Source organism: Marmota flaviventris, chromosome X (assembly GCF_047511675.1).
Source record: "Marmota flaviventris isolate mMarFla1 chromosome X, mMarFla1.hap1, whole genome shotgun sequence".
Classification (NCBI taxonomy): domain Eukaryota; kingdom Metazoa; phylum Chordata; class Mammalia; order Rodentia; family Sciuridae; genus Marmota; species Marmota flaviventris.
Window position 1 is genome coordinate 128,413,659 of NC_092518.1, and position 26,441 is coordinate 128,440,099.

The window sequence follows — 26,441 nt, forward strand, 5'->3', positions numbered from 1 at the left end:
TACATTTCAGTTTGAATTTGTATTTGAATTAATACCAAATTTGAGTCACTTTTCTATAATGTTTTCACTATATGTTCAGTATATTTAAGTTTATTGATTTTTTCTGTAAAGAATTAATTTTGAAAATAATTCAATAGGTATAAGTTTTTGCTCTTGATTTTAAAAAAACTGTGAGAAGGAATGATTTTATGTATTTCTCAGTTTTATGTGATAGAATATGCAGCATGTGATGCTACATACAATGAAATTGTCACGATTGAGCGTCTACGATCGGTTAATCCAAACAAACCTGCTACAAAAGATACTTTCCATAAGATCAAACTTGAGGTGCCAGAAGACTTAAGACAAATGTAAGTTTATACACAAGAAATGGTGAGAACATGCAGATGATATGCAGTGAATTTAAAAGAATATAAATTTTAAAATAGTACAAGTCAATTTTTAAGTTCAGTAAGCTTTGGCAAAAGATGGTTTGGTCTGAAAAATAATTTGAAAAGAACTTATTTTGTTTCTTCTAGTTATATAATCACAGCCAGACTTGGTGCTTGTAAACTTAGTTGGCAAGATACATAACTAATGTACATAACATATATTTGTTTTGTAAAATAAACTAACATTTTTGTAAATTTCAAGATTTCAGAACTAATAAAAATAAATATTACGATTTTGACAAATCAAATTCTAGACTACGAAAGTTTCTCCAGATTTTTCCCCTTTAGCTAAAATATTTTTAAATAAATGCTCTAAGCAGGGTTAAAAAAGATTGAAGATATGTTTATAATATTTGATATGGAGTAATGGCTAAAGACTTCAGATAAGAGATTACTTTTTCAAAATTTTATCAAGGGCATATAGTAAGTTTGATTTGGACATACTGCAACTCAGATAAATTGCAGATCAGAATACATAGAAATCCTTTTTTTATTCTAGAGGTTGTATTTATATGTAAATTTTCTGCCTTCTCATTCATACTTCTTTTTCTTTTTTTCTTTCCTTCAAATTTATCATCTGTTTTAAAGGAAAACCAAAACAAAATTAGATACCCAATAGCTATCCCCATAAATTTTCAAATATTGACTCAAGGAATCTACTGACTTATATGTAACCAAAATTGGGAAGCCTACAGAGAAGAGTGGTTTCCCTAAATATGTTTCCTTTGATAATCTAAACCCACAAGTAATTCCTTTAGAACATAAATGTTTCTTTTTTTTCTTTTTTTTTATAAAATCAAGTGCTTGATTTGACTGTTTCAAGATACACAACAAAGGAACTAATCTTTTAAATGGATATAATGTATTTTGCATAAATAAAATTTAATACGAATCCATGATTATCCTAAGTATAAATCTGAATATATTTTTGCCAGTAGTTAGTAATCACTCAACAATGGGTTTCTTTTTATTTCTAGGTGTGCTAAAGAATCGGCACATAAGGACTTTAAAAAGGCAGTTGGTGCCTTCTCTGTAACTTATGATCCAGAAAATTATCAGCTTGTCATTTTGGTGAGTGTTTCCAAGTTGTCTATTTTTGGTTTGTTTCATTTGGGGAATTTGCTTTGATAATAACGTTGTTAACTTAATCATTTAGTCCATCAATGAAGTCACTTCAAAGCGAGCACATATGTTGATTGACATGCACTTTCGAAGTCTGCGCACTAAGTTGTCTCTGATACTGAGAAATGAAGAAGCTAGTAAGCAGCTGGAGGTATGTCACTTTTCCTAGCACTACTTGTAAGGCTACCTTGAGTAAAATGTACAATTCCAAAACTTGAATATGGGCAGCTTGTCATTCATTTAGTATTTCTTAATAATTCATTTTAGCTTAGAAAGCTAAATTGTATGAATCATAATCATAGTAAAGTTTTCTTGCCTGATGTTTCAAAATTAAGCAGTTCATATATTTGATGGGACTTCTGGTCAATGCACTTTTACTGTAAGTTTGTCAAAGCTGCTAATAAAATGAGGTAATGCTTCTTCCATATAACATGTTATCATTAAAGTACTAGAAATTATTAAAATATCTAATCATATTCCTTTCATTATGTATGTTTATCTCTGTTTAAAAGGGTATAGAACTTCTTCATTCTAATTGGTTGTCATTCTTTAAAACTCCTGTCTTCAGATTCCTGCCAGAGGCTATTTCCCTTACTTACTATTTCGTCTCTTAAGGTGCATTTTATCTACTTTTATTAATTCTCCTATAATTTCCATCATCATACATTTATTTTCATTGATAACAGTCTAGTATTTCCATCCATTACCATAGAAACTAAATGGATTATGGTTCAGTGTGCCAACTCAAGTAGATTACTGTCAAAATCCAGATTTCCTTATCATTATTCATTTCATCAGGGGAAAAGCATCAGTTGAAATATTTAAAAAAAAAAAAAAAAGAAGTTCCAATCTGAAGTTTTGGAGAGAAGGTAGTCAAGGCTATATTCTTGTAAAACCCTACGAAATTTGCTACATTCCAACTTGATGTGTGATTACTGAACTGATAGCAAGAGAGGAAAATTTTACTTTGTTTTCCTTATGGCCATGGAGGTCTTTTGATTGGTTGTGTTTTGTTTTGTTTTTCTCATTCTTTCTCAATGTCCCTGTGTTCACAATTTTGTGGTTTCTTTAGTGATTGTCTTATAATTTATATGCCAGAGCAGCCTTCTTACTTTTATTGTGAGTATTATAAAATACACGCATATGCCTCTTCTTAATCTTTGGCTTACCATTTATCAGTGAATCATCAGTGAAAAGAAGGAACCAGGTTAATGAACCCGTACTCAAAAAGCATGACTTCTTGGAAAGTCCTAGAAATATTTAATGAATTTTACTACTCTAATCTAAAAGAATGGAAATTGTACTTATAAAATTATTTACATTTAGGTATATTCATTCAATTATCAGGTGTGTTGAATAATGAGAACTAGTGTGCATGCCTATCTTCCTTCACTACTAATATTAAAGAGATTCACATATTCCTATAAGAAATTCCCATTTTCAACATGAGCCACTAATACGTTTGGTTTGCATTAATGGCATGCTAGAACTAAACATTAAAATTTTATATACTATTTAAAAGACAGTGATTATCCACAAGTTTGGGGTATCAGTGGAATTTAGTTTTGTCATTACTGAATATATTTGAAAGAGCTCATTATACTTGTGGATCCAGATCATAAGGTCTTACAGACTCTGCTCTAATTTTAGGTTTCAGATGCATATGTGAGATAAGTTTTAAATCTTTGGCATGCTGTAATCAATTTAACTTCTATGACAGCAAGTCTTAAAATTCCTTTTCTTAGGTTTGGAGAAAATGGAATATGTTCTTTTGATGCCATCATTTAAAGAGAGGGATGTTTAGAACACAATACCTAGTGATACTAAGTCCTAAATATGTACTATTTCCAGGGAAAAAAAATAATATCCTTAAGTAAAAATAAAATGTTCTATAAAGATGACATTTTCAGTGTTTTGCCTAAACAATATTGAGTCTGTCAGATCCAGTGAGCTGGTGTTTATTTGGGAACATTTGATCTGCTTCTTAATTGCTGAATTGTTGATATTGGTTAACTAAGGCAGCCTTGCAAATAGGTTTTCAAAAGTTACCTTGGAAAATTGTCGACAAGTTCTTTCCTTTAATATCAAATGGCATAGACCTTCAGTAATAACCTAAAAAGTACTTATGCTGTGGGAAATCTTTTCTAAAATTAATTTTCAACTGAAACTAATTTATAGGCCCCAATATACAGGGTCAAGATAATTTACATGGCTGACCTAAATACAGTTGTCTTAATAGTTGATAAAGCGTATTCATCAGATGTGTATTTCTCTTCAGAGTTCAAGGCAGCTTGCCTCAAGGTTTCATGAACAGTTTATTGTACGAGAAGATCTGATGGGTCTAGCAATTGGTACTCATGGTGCTAATATTCAGCAAGCTAGAAAAGTACCTGGGGTCACTGCTATTGATCTAGATGAAGATACCTGCACGTTTCATATTTATGGAGAGGTAAATATTTTACTAACTAGCCCCCTGCCCCAAATCAGTGTTGCTGCTGGTTGATCATTTTGTCTTGAAACTTTCCCCCTTTTTATTAGGATCAGGATGCAGTGAAAAAGGCTAGAAGCTTTCTTGAATTTGCTGAAGATGTCATACAAGTTCCAAGAAACTTAGTAGGTGAGTCAGAAATAACCATTAACATGCACCACAAAAATAAAATTCAGGTAAACAATTTTTATACCAATAGAATCCAATTTTTCCTCACTCGGGAGTATCACTTAATTGAATTGCAGTCTTTGAAATATGGTCTGTTGCTACCATGTTGAGAAAGTGTTTACTGGGTATCATACTCAGATTATATTATCAGAATGTATGCAAAGGAGAGTGCTTTGGTAGTTAAAACCAGACTTCTCACTGTATAGTGTCTCTATCTTAAAATTGACTGTTTTTTTTTTTAATGAATGATAGTTGGTATCTTTATAATTCATAGTAGATAGGTATTTGATTTCCCTAAGAGGGCTATAAAATATAGCATTAATTTTAATTATCTCAACTTGACAATCTGAATGCAAGTTTCTTAAATCTAGTACGTTTTTAAGCCAGAAGTAACTAAATGTCTCTGGGACTTTCTGCAAAGTTACTGGTAACTTCTTATTTTAACTTTTGAGTACTGTTCGATGACCATCACCATCATGAGTGTCAGCAAATACCTAAGAACATTTCACCAACCCTCCCAAATGCTGCAGGTATTTTTAGTATAACATATCAAAAACAGGTGTAATTTTATCAAGGAAATTAAATATGATTTTAATTTGTAAGTATGATTGAGACCTATTGCCTGTACATGTTTAATCTTTTAACCTTGAAATCATGATTGCTGTAGGAGGTAATGCAACTTCTTGGGAAAGTTTAAAAAGAAAACAAGGACGACTTATGCATTTTGTGGACATAGTTTCAGAACTATATAGCTTGCTTTTTATCAGCATAGAGTTTTAAACATCTTTAGTGTCATTAAAAAACACTAGTAATGGTATTTTTCTCCCACAGAAAATCAGCTTAAAGATAAAGTACAAATACTAGTGAAATAATGCAGAATTAATAGCTCAGTTATATATTACAGACAAATTAAAGAACATGAATGTGTAATGTTATTGAGGTAATTCACATACCAGTTGTGTAGAAAATGTATGTATAGCACAGGGTGAAGTGAATATCTCAGGATGGTGAGATTATAAATGATATTTATTTTCTTCTTTATAGCTTGTTAAGCAAGTACTTAAAATTTTAAATAAGAAATATTATTGTAAATTTGGCAAATCTTATGAAAATATAGTATTCGTTTTTTAAAAAAAATATCAAATTGATGATGCTTATATGTCTCATAAAACATTGTTTTAGAGAAGGCATGATGGTAGGGGAAGGTGCTTGGGCATAGGGGTTGGCTCTGGATTTTAGTCTTTAGCTTCCTTGAGTCTTCTCTCCTCACCTATCAAATAAGTATAAAATATCCACCTTACAGTATGTATATGTGTACATATAAAGTACCTAGTGCAGTTCTGGGCATAATAGTGGACTCAATTCAATTTCCTTTACCTTATTCAAAACAACCTCATTTCAGTAAAGCAGAATTGTAGTCAATTATCTGTTGGGATTTAAAATAATTGTTTAATATTGAATTTCATAATTTGTTATTAAATAAAAGTAGATTCTACCTATAGTCTTAACTGGAAAGAAGAGGATCTCTGAAAGTATCTTTTACCAGAAAGCCTTGTGAAGTAAATCATCCTGTTTTTTGTTGTGTTGTGTTTCTATTTAGTAAAGTGAGAGTATTCTGTTTTTGAGAGGGCTTCTACAAAACTGGCAATGTTGGGGACTTTAAGAAAGCATTTTTACATAAGATTAGGCAAGGCAATCTTTAGGGGAGATGTCATAATCAATATTACAAGAGTTTTGTTAGGTCTCACAATATGATTTATTATCTATTTTTCTCAAACTCTCTTTAGTGTGTATAATGATTTCCTTTTCTTAAAATTTTCTTGTTCTTCCCTGGCTTTGACAATGAATTTGTTTAATTATTCAGCTGTGTTAAACTTGTACAATACTTAGGATAGTCAAGATATTATCTTAATAGAAACATGCTAAAATCTCATTTTTCTTTTTTGCTAACTCATTTAGACTTTTATTTAAACCAGCATTGATTCATGAAAATATAGCTATTATAAATAAAAAGAAACTGTGGGCTGGATAGAGTGGCACAACCTGTTATCCAAGTGATTCTGAAGGCTGAGGCAGGAGGATTGCAAATTCAAGGCCAGATTCCACAACTTAACAAGACCCTGTCTCAAAATTAAAAAAAAAAAATAAGAAGAATTAAAAAGAAGTAGGGAATGTAGTGGTAGGTAGAGCATTCCTGGGTTCAATTCCCAGTACCCAAACAAACTATGGGAAACTCCATTCAGGTAGCTTCACTGTCCCTACTCTTCTCCTTTTTATTTGAATAGGACCAGAAATAATTGTCAAAAGATCCTAGGTCAGGTGTTCTAATTTAATGGCATCTGTTCTGTTTCCTGACCACTGAGTGGACCAAAGGCTCTCATGCAGCTACACACAGCAAAAATGTCATAGTTGTGCTCTAATTACAAGAGCCACAGGATCCTTCTGTGAGGAGATCTTTACTGAGTTCTTATCTAGGATTGGCTCAAAGCAAATTTTGGCTTACATGTTTTTCCTCAGTTTTGCCTCAGAAAAGCTAGTGGGGCAAGCATGTGATGGATACCTTGCTGAGCCCTTGAAATAAGATACAGCTCACACACAGATTTCTAGAATTAGTAGTTATTATATTTGTAATGTCTTGCTTTACACTAATATGTGATGATGGCTCTGAAAGCAGTTATGTCCCAGTGATGTATGTGGCTGGAATTTCTAAAATGAGGGAAAGAATCCAGTGCCTGTTTATTACTAGTACTTGAACTCTGGTTTTTTTAGTGAAGAGTACTTACACAGGTTTTAAACTTTTGCTTTTCATTATGATTTTCATTTTTGACTACTACCCAGGAATAATATTTTAACAGACTGGCGTGAGAGATTGTATTCCTTTTAGATCTATGTATACCTGCATAAGCCACTTTTAAACTTAGATTATCTTTTATAAAATTCTAAAAATGAGAATGAATGGATAAAGAGGCAGATTTAAATCACATGTAGATAAGAATCAAAATTGTCAGTTGAGCATGGATATTTACAATTATTCTTTCCTTAATTCCTTTTGTAGAACTTTGCAGAATAATAAAGCACCACACTACCAGCAAGTTTAAATTGTACATAACCTCCTAAATTGTACATAACCTCCTACGTATGCAAAGCAATAGACTATCTTTGGACTTCCTTAGAAGTTTGAATTACCCAATCAGTTCACAAGTATTAATCAACTGTAGTACCTGACCAAAGGCATTTAAGTTATGATGACCTAATCAAGGAGAAAACTAATTTAACTGTCACAACAGGGGCCTCTGTTTGAATCTTACAATTCTCTGTGTGTGTGTGTGTGTGTGTGTGTGTGTGTGTAAACACGTACATACACACATACATGAGATAATTTACAGGAGAGTGTGCTCAGAGGGACTAAGGTGTGTTTTTAAAACCAAAAATGAATTATTCATTTCTTACTTAGGTAAAGTAATAGGAAAAAATGGAAAACTGATTCAGGAGATTGTGGACAAGTCAGGAGTTGTGAGGGTGAGAATTGAGGCCGAAAATGAGAAAAATGTCCCACAGGAAGAGGTATGTTATATTTCATGTTTCTGGTTGTCTAATAAAAGTAAAAGTCTTCTATTTTTTAGCTGACATACTAACTTAGACCTCTCTGTCACATATGTATATGTGACTGTAGATATTTTGATCATCCAACATGCCTGATATAACTAACGGTATAGTTGTACATGATGGCCTCTATCTGTTATCTAATGCTGTGACTTCAGATTAGTCATCTTAACTTATGTAAATCTTATTTTCTAATTTTTAAAATGGCTAGTTACAAATTTTTTAATATGAAACATACATCACTGGGTTTGGCATTAATGACAACTTAATGAGATAATGTGTGAAAATGTTTTGTAAAGCATTTTCAAATGTTAATGTTGCTGACAAAAACAAAAGTTTCACCTTTGACTTTTTTTTTTTTTAGTTTCAGGATTATGTGTGCTTATAGTTTTTTTATCTTTAAATTTTATATAACTTTTTTTTATAACTTTCACTTTTATTTTCCCGAATATATGCCTTTTGGTAGCAACGTTTGAAGTGTTTGTATGGGGTGAGGGAAATGAGGTTATGCCCTTCTGTGCAGTAGTACTGTCACCTCCAAATGTCAAATTTCACACATCTACCCACTTTTTGTGAAAGGTTCTTTTAGTTAAGTCCTTTGCAGTTTTTTAGTGCATGATGTTTATATACCAAAGTACTCTATAAGTTACATTCCTAAAAACAATCATTTATACAGTTATGGAGTTAACAAGTCTTAAAAATGGTTCTTTTTATCTTTTGTGTTTTGTGCCTGTTTTTAAGGAAATTATGCCACCAAATTCCCTACCTTCCAATAATACAAGGGTTGGACCTAACCCCTCTGAAGAAAAAAAACATTTAGATATAAAGGAAAACAGCACCCATTTTACTCAACCAAACAGTACAAAAGTCCAGAGGGTAAGAATTATTTTGTCAATTTGGAAAACATTAAAAGTAATTTTTTTTGATTCAGATGTCACTGTTGGTGTTTTGAATATTTTTTTTTCCTGGTTAGACTGGTGAACTACTCATGTTCTATTTTTTTAGATCTGCTAGTGAACTGATGAGATACTACAAACCAAAGTAATACATACTTCTCTGTTTATTCAGAACGACAACTCTTAACACCATAAACATAACAGGATTGCATTTTTCTTTTGAGGCTGTACTTTATGTTTTTCCATGCTCTATCTCCTTTAAGTTTGCAGGCCTTGTAGCTCAAAATGTGCCTTCAGTTAAGCTATTTTTAAAGATAAAAAAAACACTTAGAAACTCATTTTCACTATTTGAACTAAGCTATCAATTTAGAAATGGGTTTTAGAAGTCCTACAATTAAGTCCTACATCCAGTCTTCTGTATATCATTTGTTAAGAGTTTTTTGTAATATCACTTGCAATCCTTACACTTCTTTAGGTATTTAGTGGTTTGATCAGTTGTAGTAGGGAATTCCAGAAACCTGAACTCAAGTTTTGGCAAGTAGGAAGACACTCATTGAAAAATATATTTTAGGTTTATACTTTAAATGTTTATTCCCCTTGTTAAAAAAGACTATAAATGATCATTCTTGGTTGGGGGCTGGTGAAGGAGTATTTGTGGGAATGTGTATTAATTTTCCTGCAGACAAAGCTCAAGGCTTTCATGCCAGTTACTTATCCAGTGTCATCTGTCACCACTCTTCTCCCTTGTACTCTAGAGAAGCTTGAGCCATACTGAAGTACTTGGAATTCTTTGAACATTATCATATTCTGTTGCTTCTAGATATATGCAGTAGAAAACTTTGTGTTTATGCTTCCTAGAGCACTCATTCTCCTCCATTTCCAACCTCACTTTGACCTTACTCATTTCTTTGCTTATGTACTTGCTTCAGGTTCCCCTTCCCTGAATGCATCAAGAATTTTTCCCTTTGTGCTTCATTGTGTTATACAGTGTTGTTCCCCTTCCCTGAATGCATCAAGAATCTTTCTCTTTGTGCTTTATTGTGTTAAACCATAGCATAGAACATAGATCTATACAGTGTGGTTGAGGAGACCAACAAGTGCTTGTTGATCTCCTCAACCACACTGTATAGATCCTTGAGGGCAGCACCCCCTACCTGGCCTAGGAAAGCTGTTTTTGGAAAAGATGTTATAACTCAGAAGAGATTAAAATCAAGTGTCATTTTGCACAAAACTGTAATTTCAAGTGGGTTGGCTATTCCTCTCTGCTGGGAAGCCTAGTTCTCATACTAGAATAGGTCATCACTTTTTCCTGGTATCTCTATTAAAGGCCACCATTCTACTTTATTTTTTTCTTTTAATTTACTCAGGTCCTCTGGATAGGTGCTTAAATTAGAGTAGCCTTTGGTTAGTAAAACAATTTGGACCTGGTGTAAGAGAAAATATTTTTAAATCATTTTCTTCAAGATCAATCTAACCAAATCTGTAACACAGAATTTTAAAGCTGGTTTTGGTGATTGTGTGGGAAGGGTGTAGCATTCTCTTACATGGGATTTTAGAAAACACAATTAACAGATGTGTAACAAAGTTAGGTGGCAAAAAAAAAAAAAAAAAAAAAAACATGAGTTAAAATGATGTTTTTGAGAAAGGAATTCTGATTTATAGACCTGATGATTCCATACTTTACATGTTACATGTGCAAAAACAAATCAGTATGAAGACCAGGAGTTTTTATTGGCTCCTTTTTAGGTGGCCAGTGCTACTCAGAAGGCAGTTCCTTGCCTATTAGGTGAATGTCAGTCTGAAAGTGGTGTTTTTCTGATTCTTCAGTTTTGTTCATCAGCAGCCATGCTCATGTACAGGGGAAAAAACCCTGTGCCAGCCCATTCATACCTTTTAGATGCTGTATACTGAATGCAAGCAGGTAAAACCATCCCAGCAGTAGCAACACTTATCAAATGAATGCTCTTATGAAAGACCAATGCTTTGCTCAAGGGATAGCTTCTTGGCTTCTCATACCTTTTATCTTTGCCTAGAGAGTTATGTTATATCCACAGCAAAGCTACCATCATACTTTTCCTTTAATCGTTTATAGATATCAGTAACCATATGTATTCAATAGCAAAATATTGAAATATTCTTAATTTTGAATGTATGTCATAATTCCCTGCTTTTTACAAATCTCCCCTAGGATTCCCTATTGCTTGTGATGAGAAAGAGTTTATTTTCTCATTTATAGTGATGAGTCAGAAGTATAAATATTTAGATTATGCTTTTTAAAAATCTGTTCTCTTTTATTATAGAATATAGAATATTACAATCTAACAGTCAACTGTATAAAGTATGCAAAAATTATAACTTTCACTAGTAATTGAGGGAAGTCAATAGAAGGGATCATAATTTTTTACCCATCCAGTCAACTTAGAAAGGAAAGCAAAAGGAGAATACAGTGAAACATTTTTTCTCACATTGTTGATGACAGTTTCAATACATGTAACAGTGCAAGAACATTTTATTAATATTTTTCAAATATAAAAAAGTTCATGTACTTTATTCTCATTGTATGACCCCTGGAAATAGTCTATAAATCTAATACAAAATGAGGAAAATGTACATTTAGAAAGTTGATGATATCAATCATTTTTATAATTTTAAACAATTGAAAGCAACAAAAATTTCCAGATACACAGGGGTGTTAAATCCTTCATTATAACATCTATATTAGCAAGGAGTAATTTGCAGACCAAAACTGATTATTTTGAAAACAGTCAAGCCACAGAAAATGTTTTATATAGTAATAAATGGAAAGATGGCATATAAATGACATGTAAACTATAGTTTTAACTATGCCACAACTAAGGAACCACTAATGATTTTATTTAATAAATATCAAAGTGGTATCCATAGAAAGAAAAGCAAATTTTCCCTGTAATTCATCCTTCTAAATTTTTCAGAATATGTTATTGAAATATATATGGTCTTGCTATTTGGGTCATGAATGTGCCTGTATCTTTTTTATCTCTCAGTTTGTCAGTGCATTTTTCAATATCCTAATTCTTTTTGTTCCTGTTTTGATTATACTCTGTTAACTCAACAAAATTTAGGTTTGTTTTTTTACTTTTGAAATCCTGGTATCTAGTTTTGAATTATTTTCTTAAAGAATTTGATTTAGTAAAACTTGTAGTAAATGAATTAGAGCATTTGTCTATACTTCTCATGTTAAAGCTTGCATATATTGGAATTATATCAGTGTTTTTTGCCAACATTTAATAATTGCTATATTGATCTGTCCTTATTCAAAATAGATGTGTAAAATACATCAACTACTTTTGTTTTTATATATTGATTTGTCTTTTCAACAAACATTTATGTACCTATTGTTCACCAGACCCTGTGGTAGGAATTTAGTAATTACTTGTATTTTTCCAGAGCAGTTATCACTAATTTTATACATTCATTGCTGTAATTTATTTTTCAGGGTATGGTACCATTTGTTTTTGTGGGAACAAAGGATAGCATAGCTAATGCCACTGTTCTCTTGGATTATCACCTGAACTACTTAAAGGTGAGGACAGAAAAAATATTTTATTTTTCTGGAAAATACTTTTATTTGTATTAAACATCAACTCTATTATACATTGCTAATATGCTGTGAGAACAGGAAAAATTTAACTTTCAATCCTTTTGCACTAAAATTTAAAAACTATAGTAAATATTTCAGCAGTTCGGAATCATTCTAGCCTGTGCATAATAATGTATGGCCTTGTAAAAGAAAATAGAGAAAATACTTAATTTGTTTAACTTGAATATATTCCTTCTAAAAACACAACTTACTTTTTTATTGTAAATTTAAGAACCTAATATTCCATTCTCAATAAATTCCTGTATTTCTGCCTATTCTCTTAAACCCTTACACTCAATTTTGGTATTCTTATATCTAGCCATTTAATCCAATTGATTCGTTCTAGCTTTTGTGGATTTTTTCCACACTAAATTTTGTGTCTAACACTCACCTTTGTTGTCCCTTTTATGTCATTTATCAAGGAAATTCCAGCATTTCATGAACTACTGTGTTTAAATGTTGGCCCTTCATATTTTCTCTTTATTCTGTTTTTCAAAATACAAACTATTTGTGTCTTCTTGTAATTGCTCATTTTAGTTAGTGTTTGTACAGTTCTACCTCTAGATTGCAAGCTGGGAGATAGGAACCAAATGGCTACAAGGTATAGTGAAAAGAGCACTGGATTGACAATATAGCTATTTGCTTCTAGTCTCTCTTTAACTAAGAACTAGCTATATGACTTTAGGCAAGATATTTCCCTAAACTAAATGCTTTTTGAAATTCCTTTTGGCCTATAATATAATGAAATGTACTCTTAACCTAATTTTTATAATTTCTTCTTTGTACTTCTATTTATCAAAATTATAACACAGCTGGTATTAAATAGTCTTTAAAAAGTAATCCAGCTTTCCATTTTTTATGGCACTATCCTAATAAGATTTATTTTGCTGACTTAAATAAAAAGAGAGCAATAATATGTAAATCAGAGTGAAAGGAAGAAATAGTGCAATAGCTGGGCATTTTGTTCATTCTTAGTGATGATCAGTTAATAATTTAAAATGGGAAGGTTTCATCCAGCAAGGTTTGCATGGGTAGGATACCTTTTTGATTTGCTTTTTGTTGTTGCTGTTATTGTTGTTAACAGTGTGTTTTGTGTGTGATCTGTTGTATGTGTTTTTCTTCATTTCTTAGCTTAAATGATTGTAAAGACCTGGACAGTTAGGGTTGTACTGTATCAAATCCCTTGTTCTTTTGACTAATGTTCTCTCTCAGATCTTTTGATTTATTCTTCACAATTGAATAACTTGTTGGTTATCAGCAGCTGTCCTGTTTCCATTCTTTCTATCACCAGATCTTCCTTTGATTGGGCCTGGCATCTCTCACCAAAAGGTGACTGTTTTGCCTCAGTGGTATTACCCTGGAATACCATTCTGTTATGCAAGATCCGTATATCCATTCCAGGAGCTATTATTGTACCTTTGGAGGCAGCCACTCACTCAGCTGCATTCTGTCCTTTACTCTTGTGTGGTTTAGAGCACAGGTGATCCTTAACTGACTTTTCTTTTCCAGATACCACACCATATTTTAGGAACTTAAGCTTTTCAGGGGTTTTTCCAGTGACTTTTTATATAGACAGTCTCTACAATGACTTCTACTTGACTGAAACACCCAGTACTTACTGTAGTTATGGTTCTGATTCCCTGTAGCCAGTAAATGAGATATTTATGGGTAGATTGGAAGGACAAGGGTTTAAAATTAGGTTTTTGTCTGGATTTGACAGACTATAGCTTATTGGAAGTACTGTTTATAAGGGTCTGTCAGTAGACCCCAGCTGTATGTTTTAATCATCTGAATATATACTGTTTGTTGTATTTGTTGTAGTAGAGTTGTAGACTTTAAGGGGTTTTCAAGGAATAATGTAGGACTGAACTGTTTTGTTCAGCTATTCAAGTGTTTGCCCCTTTTATATAAGGAATATCAGCATTTTTTAGTTCATGGAAAATAATTGTTCCTAACTATATAATCACATCCAAAAAATAGTATATGTTCTTTTAAAGCAAAAGATGCCCCAAACTCAGTGATTTGTAAATTGAGATCTTAACTGGCAAATCTACTTTAATTAAGATAATTTACAGTGTGTGATTTTTTGAGATTAGATGGCTATACTTTAAAATGTCATTTATCTGTATTTATATAGTTTAATATTGCTTTATTCAATATCCTATCATCAAGAAGTCCCAAAAAAATAACATATTTGTGCCTTAGCCATAGAATAATTGGATAATTGTGCCAAATCAAATAAACATAAATTTTATTCAGTATAGTTTTAATTCTGAGTTTTTATTATATTTCTAATTCTGGACATCAATAACCTGTTATCTATAGTAATTTTCTTTTTTAAGGAGACCAATTTCCTGATAATTTTGTGTAACAGTGTTTACTATAAATTTAGAACTGAAATTTAAATATTTCCAGTATATTTTTTATCTGATAAAAAGGAGAAAGATATTATTAAGAAAAATGTCAAATTATTTTTACTGTTATCTTGTATATTTTAAATAGGAAGTAGACCAGTTGCGTTTGGAGAGATTACAAATTGATGAGCAGTTGCGACAGATTGGAGCTAGTTCTAGACCACCACCAAATCGTACAGATAAGGAAAAAGGCTATGTGACTGAGGATGGTCAAGGAATGGGTCGAGGTAGTAGACCTTACAGAAATAGGGGGCACGGCAGACGCGGTCCTGGATATACTTCAGGTACAAACTAAGCATTTTACTCAGTAACTTTATCTGTTCCTAGACCTAATAGCTGCTAATCTCTAATATCATTAGAACCCCATTATAACAACTTCTCACTACATGGTTTCCAATTCACAGTGGGTCAAATTGTGTTTCAAGAGACATAGAGTAAAACTAATAATGACACACATAGTTCAACAGGGCAGTTCTGAGTTCTGTCCATGTTCTGATTGGGGATAAATCCACTCAAGCCCTTGTGTGTTGATGACTTAAGACCTCTCCTGATTTTATTACTGTATAGCCAAAACTTTTTTCATTTGTGTACTGTGGCTCATTTTTTGTCAGGCATGTGCTGGTCATACTTGCTGGATGGACTATGTAAATCAGGGGTCTGCATCCTGTGACTCATAAGGTGATTTTGAGTGGCATGGCCAATGTCAGCCCTAGGCACAGTCAAGAAGTAGGCGAAGTTTCTCTTTGCCTTCCCAGTTCTTCTGTCCGTGCTTCTATCTTCTTTACCAGTACCTTTCAGTGAACCCGGTCCCCACCTACCAGTGCCTACTGTCTTTCTTGCTCAACTGTGTATCTACTATGTTACTTGCTAATGATGGTGTAAGGTATAATCCATCTCACAAATATTTGCATTTCAAAAAGGAACTCTTTAAGATGGAAAAGCCTTCAAGATCCACAGGAATGAAGCTATAATGGTGAAGCTATAATTGGTCATTAGCTCCAACAGAGGAAGAGAGAGAGAGAGAGAGAGAGAGAGATAGAGAGAGGTAGTAGAGTTGATATTCTGGAGTCGGGGAGAGATACCTACTCCTAAGGCCAACCTTGAACCTAACCCCTAACCCCTCTCCCAACACTCCGTTCTTTTTACCAATGAATTTCACTTCACCATGGAGCTCTTTTCCCACACTCCTATCCCCTCCACTATTAACCCCTCAGGCATATTGAGGTTTTCAAAGTATTCCTTTATTAATGATCAGTTAATTCAGTGGGAGTGGGAGGGAAGGTTGTGGGCCAAGCATCGGACAAACACATCCCCCTAAGAGACCCTTCCCTGAGATAGATGTCATGGTGGCCTTCATTAGTGCCCTTTCAGAGGTGACCAAAATGTGTACATTCTCCTCTGTTCCCAGGCCAAATCTTATAACAAGCTCTCTTTATAGATTTTTTGTTTATTAAGGTATTGCACTGAACTGTTGTAGACAACTTTTTCTCCAGAGAGCAGATGTTTAAAGGAGAACAGCTGTTTACAGATATGGCATACTCAGGTTTGAATTCAGATAGCTAATAAAATATCTTTTTTAAAAAAAATAAAAACCCAAACAGTAACTGTTTATAAATTACAAAATTACATCTCAAATATTTCAAAGCCCAACATTTCAAATTTTCAATTATTTGTTTTACAAAATGGAAGGTGTTGATACTCTGGTGGGCTTCTAAATTGGGAAGAGTATTGGATTACCCCTGAATCGTCTCTGGAAGCTTCTGTTAACCTTTTTTTTTTTTTTTTTAAAGTCGGACAATGGTATATAACTTTTAACTCTCGATAGGAACTAATTCTGAAGCATCAAATGCTTCTGAAACAGAATCTGACCACAGAGACGAACTCAGTGATTGGTCATTAGCTCCAACAGAGGAAGAGAGGGAGAACTTTCTGCGCAGAGGAGACGGACGGCGGCGTGGAGGGGGAGGAAGAGGACAGGGAGGAAGAGGACGAGGCGGAGGCTTCAAAGGTACAGAGGTTTTCATTATTGAGAAATAATGGTGAACTGTAACAGCCGGCTGAACTTCCATGAAACAGCTTGGTGATGCAATGAAGTACGTACTGTCAAAATCCTGTCTCCTTTTTTGTGCTGACCATCATAGGAAAGTATCAGCCTTTCCTTTGTATATTAACACAATATTAGTTTTGGTTTATGTAGAATATATGAAAAAACACAGATAAGTAGCTAATTAGTTATCTTCATTAAGTACTCTGAAGAGAAAGCATTTGATTCTTAACTGAGATTGACCTGTTTATGCTGTATATAATACCTTCTGTTTCTTGGTAACAGAAAAGATTATTAACAATTATGTAACTGGAATCACGAGGCTATCAATTACAAATTAGTTTCTGTGGTTGGTCTACATAGAGGACGTGGTATTAGAACTTCCATTAAGCACTTGAGAATCAGTAACTGTTAAACCTTTTGAAAATCCTCCTGTAGGAAACGACGATCACTCCCGAACAGATAATCGCCCACGTAATCCAAGAGAGGCAAAAGGAAGAACAGCTGATGGATCCCTTCAGGTAAAACTTATGTGACTCTTTCCATAAATTATTTGAATACAGTAATTTCAGTTTTGAGTTTTACTTTCTTTTTAAACATGTTCAAAGATTTCAAATTTGGGAGCATGTGAAGTATTTTTCCTTCAATTTTATAGTTGTAGGCAGTCTTAGTCCTCTGTGACAAGTATACAAGTAAGAGGATTTCTCTAGAGAAGATGGAGTCTTAGCATTAGGAAGACCTGGGCAACCACTTTAGGATTTTAATACCGTTGAGGACCCCCCTCAAATCCCTAAGAAAAGGAACATTCTGAAATGTACTAAAAGACAATAAATGAGTATCGTAGGCCCCTTGTCCCCTGAATTTCAAGACTAGGGTATTCTCCCTGAGTAGAAGTATGGGGAAGCTCTCTCTGCTTGCAACTAATAGTTATGATAGATAGGGCTTATGATGTTCAGGTAGTCTCCAGGCAAATTAACCATTTGTTTTAAGATGGTCTATTCTGAGGATCTCTTCTCAAATGGTCATTATCAGTGGTAAACCCAGTTTTCAAATAGTTTTAAAATTACCTCAAGCACATCGGGCATCTTTGCTAAATGCCTCTTGTGTGTTTTATCTTAGTCAATCTTACAGCTTACTGAGATAAGTAGTTTTATTATTCTGTTTTATATGTGAGAAAACTGAAGTCATAGTCCTTTGCCCATATTCACATAGCTAGCATGTTGTGGAGTGATATTCCAACCCTGGTGGCAGATTTAAGAGTTCCCTCTATTGATTGGTTTAGAATCAGCACCCATTATTAGACATAAATGTTAAGAACTTTATGGTAAAATATTTCTTATAGTTCATATCACCTCTAAGTAAATTTTAACTATTGGTATTTTCCTAAGGAATAGCATAGAAAAGGCCTTGGACCTAGATTAAAAACTTTGGCAAAATATTACCAGGTATTTCTCTACTAGTTTTGTGCTTCTTCACTTAAACTGACAAGTTTCATGAACTTGACAATATAAACATTGGTTAAAAGTATGCATATTTATAATTATAATGGAATACTGAATAAAAAATGTTTTCTGTGTGAGAATGCAAATGAATACAAAGCACTGAACCTTTGACAACCAAACATTTAAAACACAGGCCTGAAATTTTAACATACTTTGCAATTGAAGTCATCCATTTGGACACATTTTTAGCTTATACACTTGAAGCACATGAATATTTGTTTTAGGTACACTGGTCAATATCTTTCTTCTATACAGCATCAGGACTTCTGTTAGTAGTTTTCAGAATTAGCACAATATTTTGTAACTTTTAGAATGTTATTCTAAAATTACATTAGTCCTTATACTGTTCTAGGATGCTAGTCCTTCCACAAGTTATCATCTTCAGATTTCCTTCTAACATTCAGTTCTGCCACAGTCTGGCTGGGCACACAATCACGAGCCACCACACAGCTTGTAGATTCAAACAGCAACTCTTTATTCCCGAACTCACACCAGCCGTCTACAATCACGTTCTGGGCAAATCCACGTTCTCTGCCCAAATCCACTTTCTCTGCCCAAATCCACCTCCACTGGGCTTCTATCTCCAAAATATACTGTCTGAATCCCGTGAGAACTCAAGGGGAACTCAGGCAGCAGGATACGCCCTATTCCCAGCAGGAATAATCTTAAACCTTAAACCTGGAACCTAAACCGGGAACGCCCTAATCCGCCTTGGTCCTTGAGCAAGGTCACCTACATTCAATGTCACTGCAACATGGGGTACGCTGGCAAGGAAATTGTCATACCTACTTGGCTAATGGCTCCCAGCACAGTTCTTCACAGTTCAAGTTGTAGGACCATCTGAATTGCCTTACTGAAGCACATGCTACTAGAAAGCAGTAGTCATATGCAATGGGAATTTCAGTGCAGAGAAACTTAATCATACCTATGATAGATATAAAGGTGTAAACTAAAGTCTGTCTAATAAGTGAATTAGCTGACTTCTTATCCTGGTAAATCCAGAATAGGAAGACATTGTTTTGTGTGTCTCCTCCTGGGTTCCACAGTCTTTGGAGAATAGCCTGTTCTTTTTTAATTCCAGCATTAGCATAGCATGAGGTATGTTTTACACACACACACACACGTGCACACATACACACACAGTGCTATATATTCTATATAGCATTGTATCTCTCTTCTGGTGTTCAGTAATACTAATTCATTTTAATTAAATGTTTCTCACTGTTTATTCTGTTTAGAAGGAGACATGGTAGTATTGTGAGTTTTTCTCTAACTTTGGATGCAGTGAGATGACCAGTATGCTCCAGTTAAAGAAGAGTGTTTTCAAATCATAAACCAAATAAAGAACCCGCCTTATCTTATTTCTTGCAGTTCTTCTATGCTTATCTCCATTTCCCTTTTGAACATGTGGAATTTACACTTCAGACTTATTTTTCTTGTCAGGCCATTTAAAGATTACAATAGGATATGGTCTATATATAACAACTATAACTTGTTTTAGATCAGAGTTGACTGCAATAATGAAAGGAGTGTCCACACTAAAACATTACAGAATACCTCCAGCGAAGGTAACCGGCTGCGCACGGGTAAAGATCGTAACCAGAAGAAGGAAAAGCCAGACAGCGTGGATGGTCAGCAACCACTCGTGAATGGAGTACCCTAAACTGCATAATTCTGAAGTTATATTTCCTATACCGTTTCCGTAATTCTTATTCCATATTAGAAAACTTTGTTAGGCCAAAGACAAATAGTAGGCAAGATGGCACAGGGCATGAAATGAACACAAATTCTGCTAAGAATTTTATTTTATTTTTTGTATTGGCCATAAGCAACAATTTTTCAGATTTGCACAAAAAGGATCTTAAAATTTGAAACATTGCTTTTAAGTATACTTAGCACTTCAGGGCAGGATTTTAGTTTTATTTTTTAAAGTACTAAGCAATGATAATATTTGTTAATTTGGACCATTTTCCTGCATTGGGTGATAACTCACCAGTTCATTTCAGTCTTTCTGAATAAATAGCATTTATGGTAATCAGACTGGACTTCTGTTTTCAATCACATTTAGGAGTCTATGAAATGCTATGTCATTTCATGTCCTGTGTCAGTTTTTGTTTTGGTCCACTTTTCCAGTATTTTTGTGGACCCTGAAATATGTGTGATGTGACATTTGTCATTTTCATTAGCAAAAAAAAAAGTTGTATGATCTGTGCCTTTTTTATATCTTGGCAGGTAGGAATATTATATTTGGATGCAGAGTTCAGGGAAGATAAGTTGGAAACACTAAATGTTAAAGATGTAGCAAACCCTGTCAAACATTAGTACTTTATAGAAGAATGCATGCTTTCCATATTTTTTTCCTTACATAAACATCAGGTTAGGCAGTATAAAGAATAGGACTTGTTTTTGTTTTTGTTTTGTTGCACTGAAGTTTGACAAATAGTGTTATTGAAAGGGATGTGTAATTTTTCTGTATAGACAGGAGAAGAAATAACTATCTTTTCATTTGAGAGAGGCTAAAATGTTTTCAGCTAGGAACAAATCTTCCTGGTCGAAAGTTAGTAGGATATGCCTGCTCTTTGGCCTGATGACCAATTTTAACTCAGAACATTTTATTTTGTCCTCCCTAAGTTTTGTGAAGTTTTTCACATTTTAAGTTCAGGCTTATTTGGGGGAGATAGGAAGGTCATTTTCATGTACACATAATAATCCTGCAAAGTACAGGTACTTTGTCTAAGAAACATTGGAAGCAGGTTAAATGTTTTGTAAACTTTGAGATATAAGGTCTGATGTATAAGCAGAATTGAAAAGCAGACTAGTATTGGTTAGCAAATAATACTTTTTTTTTTCCTTTTTTGGATGTGTTGGATTTTGTTTTTGTTTTTGAGTCTTTCTTTTTTAAATGAATGAAATTTACTGAGGAAAAATATGTGAAGGACCTTCACTCTAAGATGTTATATTTTTCTTAAAAAATAACTCCGAGTAGGGGTACCACTGAATCTGTACAGAGCCGTACAAACCGAAGTTCTGCCTCTGATGTATTTTGTGAGTTTGTTTCTTTGAATTTTCATTTTTGTTACTTTTCCTTGCATACAAATAAGCATATAAAAATGGCGACAAACTGCACATGATTTCACAAATATTAAAGTCTTTTAAAAAGTATTGCCAAACATTAATGTTGATTTCTAGTTATTTATTCTGGGAATGTATAGTATTTGCAAACAGAAATTGGTACCTTGCACACATCATCTGTAAGCTGTTTGGTTTAAAATACTGTAGATAATTAACCAAGGTAGAATGACCTTGTAATGTAACTGCTCTTGGGCAATATTCTCTGTACATATTAGCGACAACAGATTGGATTTTATGTTGACATTTGTTTGGTTATAGTGCAATATATTTTGTATGCAAGCAGTTTCAATAAAGTTTGATCTTCCTCTGCTAAATTGATGTTGATGCAATCCTTACAAATGATTGCTTTTAAAATTTTAAGATAGGAAAAGAAATCTATAGAAAGTGTTCTGTTACAAAATGTAACTGTTGCCATTGGAAATTTCACATGTCATAGGAAGTTAGCCGTTATCTACCAACTTTCAAGAACTTACTATTGTTTAATAAAGTGAAAAAAATCAGCAAAATGGTACAAAACACAATGTACCATTACAATATGCACTAAGTCTCTTTTTTACAAAGGCTGAATTCAGCAAGGCGCTAACTTGCTTAAATGTGAATTACTAACTTCTAAAACTGTAATTTGATTCACATGTTTTCAAATGGAGTTGGAGTTGATTCATATTACAATATTTGTGTGCTAAATGTGTATGTTTTTCAGTTTGAAGTCATGATGTTTTTAAAATCTTATTAAAGTTTCAAAACTCTGAAGATTGTTTATCTAGATGTAAATTTTTATTAAAAAGTTGCACTTATGAAAAAGCAAAAATATAGTCTGACAGATGTTTGCTCCTGGTTTTAAATTTCTATAAACCTAAAAAAATATTGATGTCGGGGATATTTATCATGTAAAGTAAATGTGTGATTGCAATTCATCTTTTAGGAGTCCTTAACAGGCAAAAATGAAGATACTTGAAAATTCTCCATGTTCTCAGTTATAAAATTTAAATACATCTTATAGGATGCTGCTAAACCATATTAAATACATACTCCTACCTGTGCATCCATAATGATATCCTCCCTTTAGAAAATATTATTTCAGTATAGTTTAAAAATATTTTGATATCAATGTCTTAGTAATAGAATTTAGGTAGAATGTATCTTGGAATTAGCTATTGTGGTCACTTCAAGAAACTCCAGCAAGGTTACAGCCTTAAAAGAGGTACAATTGACAGTTGACAGTATCACCATTCCATCTGCTATTGGAATCCAGAGTGATGCTAGACAAATATCCTTTATTGATGTTTTTGTTTATTTCTGCGGGAGGGGGATATGCCCCTTTGTTTTCTGCTTTTCAAATTTCCTCTGTGGTACTTTTCTGGTTTTCTGATTTTGATTTTGCCTAGCAGGGCACAGTCCATCTCTAAGGAGTAGGTAGAAATGCCATTAGTAACTTGTTTCGTAGTAGCTTTCAGCCCTACAAAGGAAAAGCCTATTGGCAGCCACTGGCTTGACACTCAACTTGGCTGACTTAGAAGCATTTCTGTCATCTGATCATGATCTTAGAGCTCCTGGTGGTTTTGACTGTAGTGGCTTTTAGAGTCCATACACTGATTCTAATTTCTATTGAACCAGTTTGTCACATGGCCATAAATGGCATTTCCCGTGTAAACCTCAGATTCTTCTGATAACCAGTTATTCTGAAATATTCATTACCAGATGCTAGTCTTGATTGCTCAGAAGGCACAACTGTTGCCAGGATTTAAATCTTGAGCATCTTTTTCTCAGTGTATTTTTCTCGAGCTTTTTTCTCTCAGAATTTTTCACAAAGAAACCAATAAAATCCTTTTTTAAAATAATTTTAGTTGTATATGAACACAATAATTCTTTTATTTTATTTATTTATGAGGTGCTGAGGATCAAGCCAAGTGCCCCACACATGAGAGACAAGCACTCTACGACTGAGCCACAACCCCAGGCCCCACCGCATCCCATCCCACTTGTCCGCTCTTATTTTAATGCTAAGGAGTTTTATGTTACTGGGAAGGCATGAAAAGACTTTGAAAATTGTACTTGCTAAATGATTAAAGACAAAGCTTCAAATTTGAGTCCTTAAACGTCTTCCAATTTCTGTGTACCGTACACTTGATTACAGGGATAGATTGAAATTGGAAGGAGGGAAGATATAACTGTCAACAAAAGATGGTTACAAGGAATCCTGGGAATTGGGGTTTATTACCATTATTCTGTATCATGCAAAACATGGATGGTTTATGTTGAAAGAACTCATTTGTTCAAATGTAAAGTTATTTTGATAAATTTTAAGGCATCTTGGTCATATTTCCATGGAGATCAAGACCTGTAAGATATTGTATGAAAGAATAGTGTACTAATAGTGCTCAAGGTATCTGTCCTTAAAACTTGCCAGTGTAGCACAGATAGCTGCATGACAGGAATGAGAGAAATGAGGAGGTGAATTCCACATTTCTACATCAGGATAAGTCATTTCATCTCTGCAGATTTTAGTTTCTTCTTGGATTAAGGAAAATTAGTGCTGGGGGTACTAACTCCAAAATTGTTCACACATTAACGAAGTGTATGGCTAAAGCTACAAAGTGCTTTAAGTGCTACAAAGCACCGCCTACCTGATTTCATTTGGTTCTCTTAAGTATTTACTAAACTTGCTCTATATATGCAGGTACTACAGAACCTTCTTAGAGATACAAGGATAATAGTACAAGAGCTTGGTGAGTCCATGAGCATTTTCAGTACATAGGAACCAAGATGTACATGGTGAGATGAGCCCACATAGGAGGGACATGACCTAAATTGGGGCCTGGCATGGAGTCATTAAAGGTCTTCCCAAATGAAGTAAAACCTTACCTAAGACTTATACAAAAGGAGTGAGCCTGGGAGCATTGAACTAGGCATGGAAAATCCAGTGTATCCAGAAAGCATCCAAAAGTTCAGTGTGACAAACTTTGAATTTGAGGAAGAGTGGAGATAAGATTGTCAAGAGTGGAGATAGATTGTCAAGGAGGACACAAGGTGTACCTAGTTAAAGATGCTGGGCTTTAGTGAGTCTTTGAAGAGCTTTACACAATCAGATTTAATTAACAAAAGTGTGGAGAACCCAACAGGAGCCCCTACCTAACTGCCCAGTAACCAGCTAGCAGAAGGAGGGTGTACACAAACTGAACTCTGGCTTGGCTAGCTGGAGATTTCAGTGCCTTGGAGTGCAAATCCTGCTTCCCACAGGATCACAGGTACTAGCAGCTAGGGTTCCCAAAAAAACTCTGCTAACAGTTGGTATCTAAACTGAGACTACTGAGTATGTAAACCTTTATTTGAGTCTCCATGTGCAGTGCTGTTAGGCTTGCTCTTTGGAAAGATAGATGCACAGGGAAGAAATAGTACAGCCCCAAGGTGCAATCAGCAGTGCCCAGGCATTGGCATGGGTGAATGGTATCCTTGTGCCTCTTTCCCTTCTATAATGATATCCTCATTGAAATCTTTTATATGTTTCTCTTTGATGTGCCCTAATTCAGCATCTAAAATCACTGGTGAACATGCTATCACAGTGCTTATTTATAACCATAAGTTCCAAGGGCCTTGGAAAGTTCGTTGTATAAGGAAGGCACTTTGAGACAGTGTGATCCTTTGACACTCCACCCACCCTGTGAGTTCTAAGGAGAAAGAAGTTGGGAGAAAAGAGCCCTTGGCCCCCAAGTGCCATTGGAAAAATTGATGCAACCTAACCTTTAGATTTGAGATGTGTCATACAGTGTCACCTATGACCCTTTGGAGAAAATTGAGGCACAATCTGTGGGGCTTCTGTACACTAACGGAATTGGACTCCCAGCAATGGTCATTAGAGTCCATTGAGGCTTGAATTACTTATATGACAAACAGGTTACCCCCAAGAAATAAGTGAAGCCAAATGGCAAGCATTTGGGGTTTCATGCAGGATTATCTTTTTTTGCCAAATTAGCTCAGTTGACCACTGGAAAGGGAGCAAATATGACAGCACTGTCTTGCATTAGATGTCCCAGGAAATCTCATTCACAGCCACTAAGAGGAGACTTCCTGGGATGCTGAATGCACAGAAGAACAATGCTACTGAAGTCTGAACTGCTTTGTGACACCTTGACATTTTAATATGATTGTATGAAAATCCTGGGTATCTATAATAACTGCCATCAAGTGATTTTAAATCAGAGAATGCTGGAAAAGTCGATGGGATCTTATATAAAGACATCCCTCACTTTTCTCCCTCTGCCATCCTTTGGAGCTGATTTATACTTCCCCCCAAAAGGAACAGCGAGATATGGGGCCCTGTGAATGTGGCTCACATCTCAGCAAAAATGAAAAGGTAGGGAAGGAGCACCATTTTAGTTTTCCTTCTGAGATTTTCTCAGGCAGTACATTATGGTTCTGGGTCTTTTAAAGGGATTATTAAATACAAAGGTAGTAAAAAGAGAGAGGCTGATAAGCAACCCAAGTAACTCAGGAGATTCTAGGGAGAGTACATGGGTTCAGTAGATAAAAATGGCTGATTTTTAGGGCAGGAATTAATGAATCCCTGAAAGATCAAGAGTAAATTCAAGGAGATCCTGGTGGGAGAGTTTCTTTTGGAGGGGGATGCCATTAACTCTCCGCACTGCTTCACCATATAATTTTTGGATTATTTTTCTGTGTGGAATGTCATTGTTATTTTGATAGGTATTGCATACTAGTCCAAAATAAGGCTGGGGTAGGGAGAGGGGATTCCATCAAAATAGAAGATAGATGGGTGGACTAGATGAAGGAGATTGAGGGAGAGGGGAAAATGATGGAATTAGTGAAGACTTTGGAATGAGTCCGACCTAACTTTCCTACATACATTTATGAATGTGCCACAGTGAATCTCACCTTTATTATATCTACAAGACAAAACCTATAAAAGAAAAAGAACTAGATAGCAGAAAGATCAGTAGAATAGAGGGAAGGGAACAGGAGGGGTGAGGGTAGAGAAGGGAAGTACTGGGGACTGAATTAGAACAA

At 34.3% G+C, this 26,441-nt stretch overlaps 1 protein-coding gene across 10 annotated transcripts in view; it reads left to right on the forward strand.

Moving 5' to 3' along the window:
- The window catches only part of Fmr1 (fragile X messenger ribonucleoprotein 1), a 38,927-nt gene extending 15,412 nt beyond the window's left edge, over positions 1-23,515 (forward strand). For 2 of the 10 annotated variants that reach the window (XM_027924115.2, XM_071606891.1), the window contains 12 exons: positions 202-350; positions 1,409-1,502; positions 1,588-1,704; positions 3,832-4,002; positions 4,092-4,170; positions 7,664-7,773; positions 8,554-8,688; positions 12,184-12,270; positions 14,830-15,025; positions 16,567-16,749; positions 17,224-17,306; positions 19,789-22,174. In XM_027924115.2, coding sequence (XP_027779916.1) covers positions 202-350; positions 1,409-1,502; positions 1,588-1,704; positions 3,832-4,002; positions 4,092-4,170; positions 7,664-7,773; positions 8,554-8,688; positions 12,184-12,270; positions 14,830-15,025; positions 16,567-16,749; positions 17,224-17,306; positions 19,789-19,950 — 1,566 coding nt within the window. In that variant the 3' untranslated portion in view covers positions 19,951-22,174. Of the gene's footprint in view, positions 1-201; positions 351-1,408; positions 1,503-1,587; positions 1,705-3,831; positions 4,003-4,091; positions 4,171-7,663; positions 7,774-8,553; positions 8,689-12,183; positions 12,271-14,829; positions 15,026-16,566; positions 16,750-17,223; positions 17,307-19,658; positions 19,768-19,788; positions 22,175-23,307 lie in introns of those variants that run through there. The other 8 variants (XM_071606888.1, XM_027924117.2, XM_027924116.2 and 5 more) reach the window with 8 other exon arrangements.
- The last annotated feature ends 2,926 nt before the right edge of the window (positions 23,516-26,441 follow it).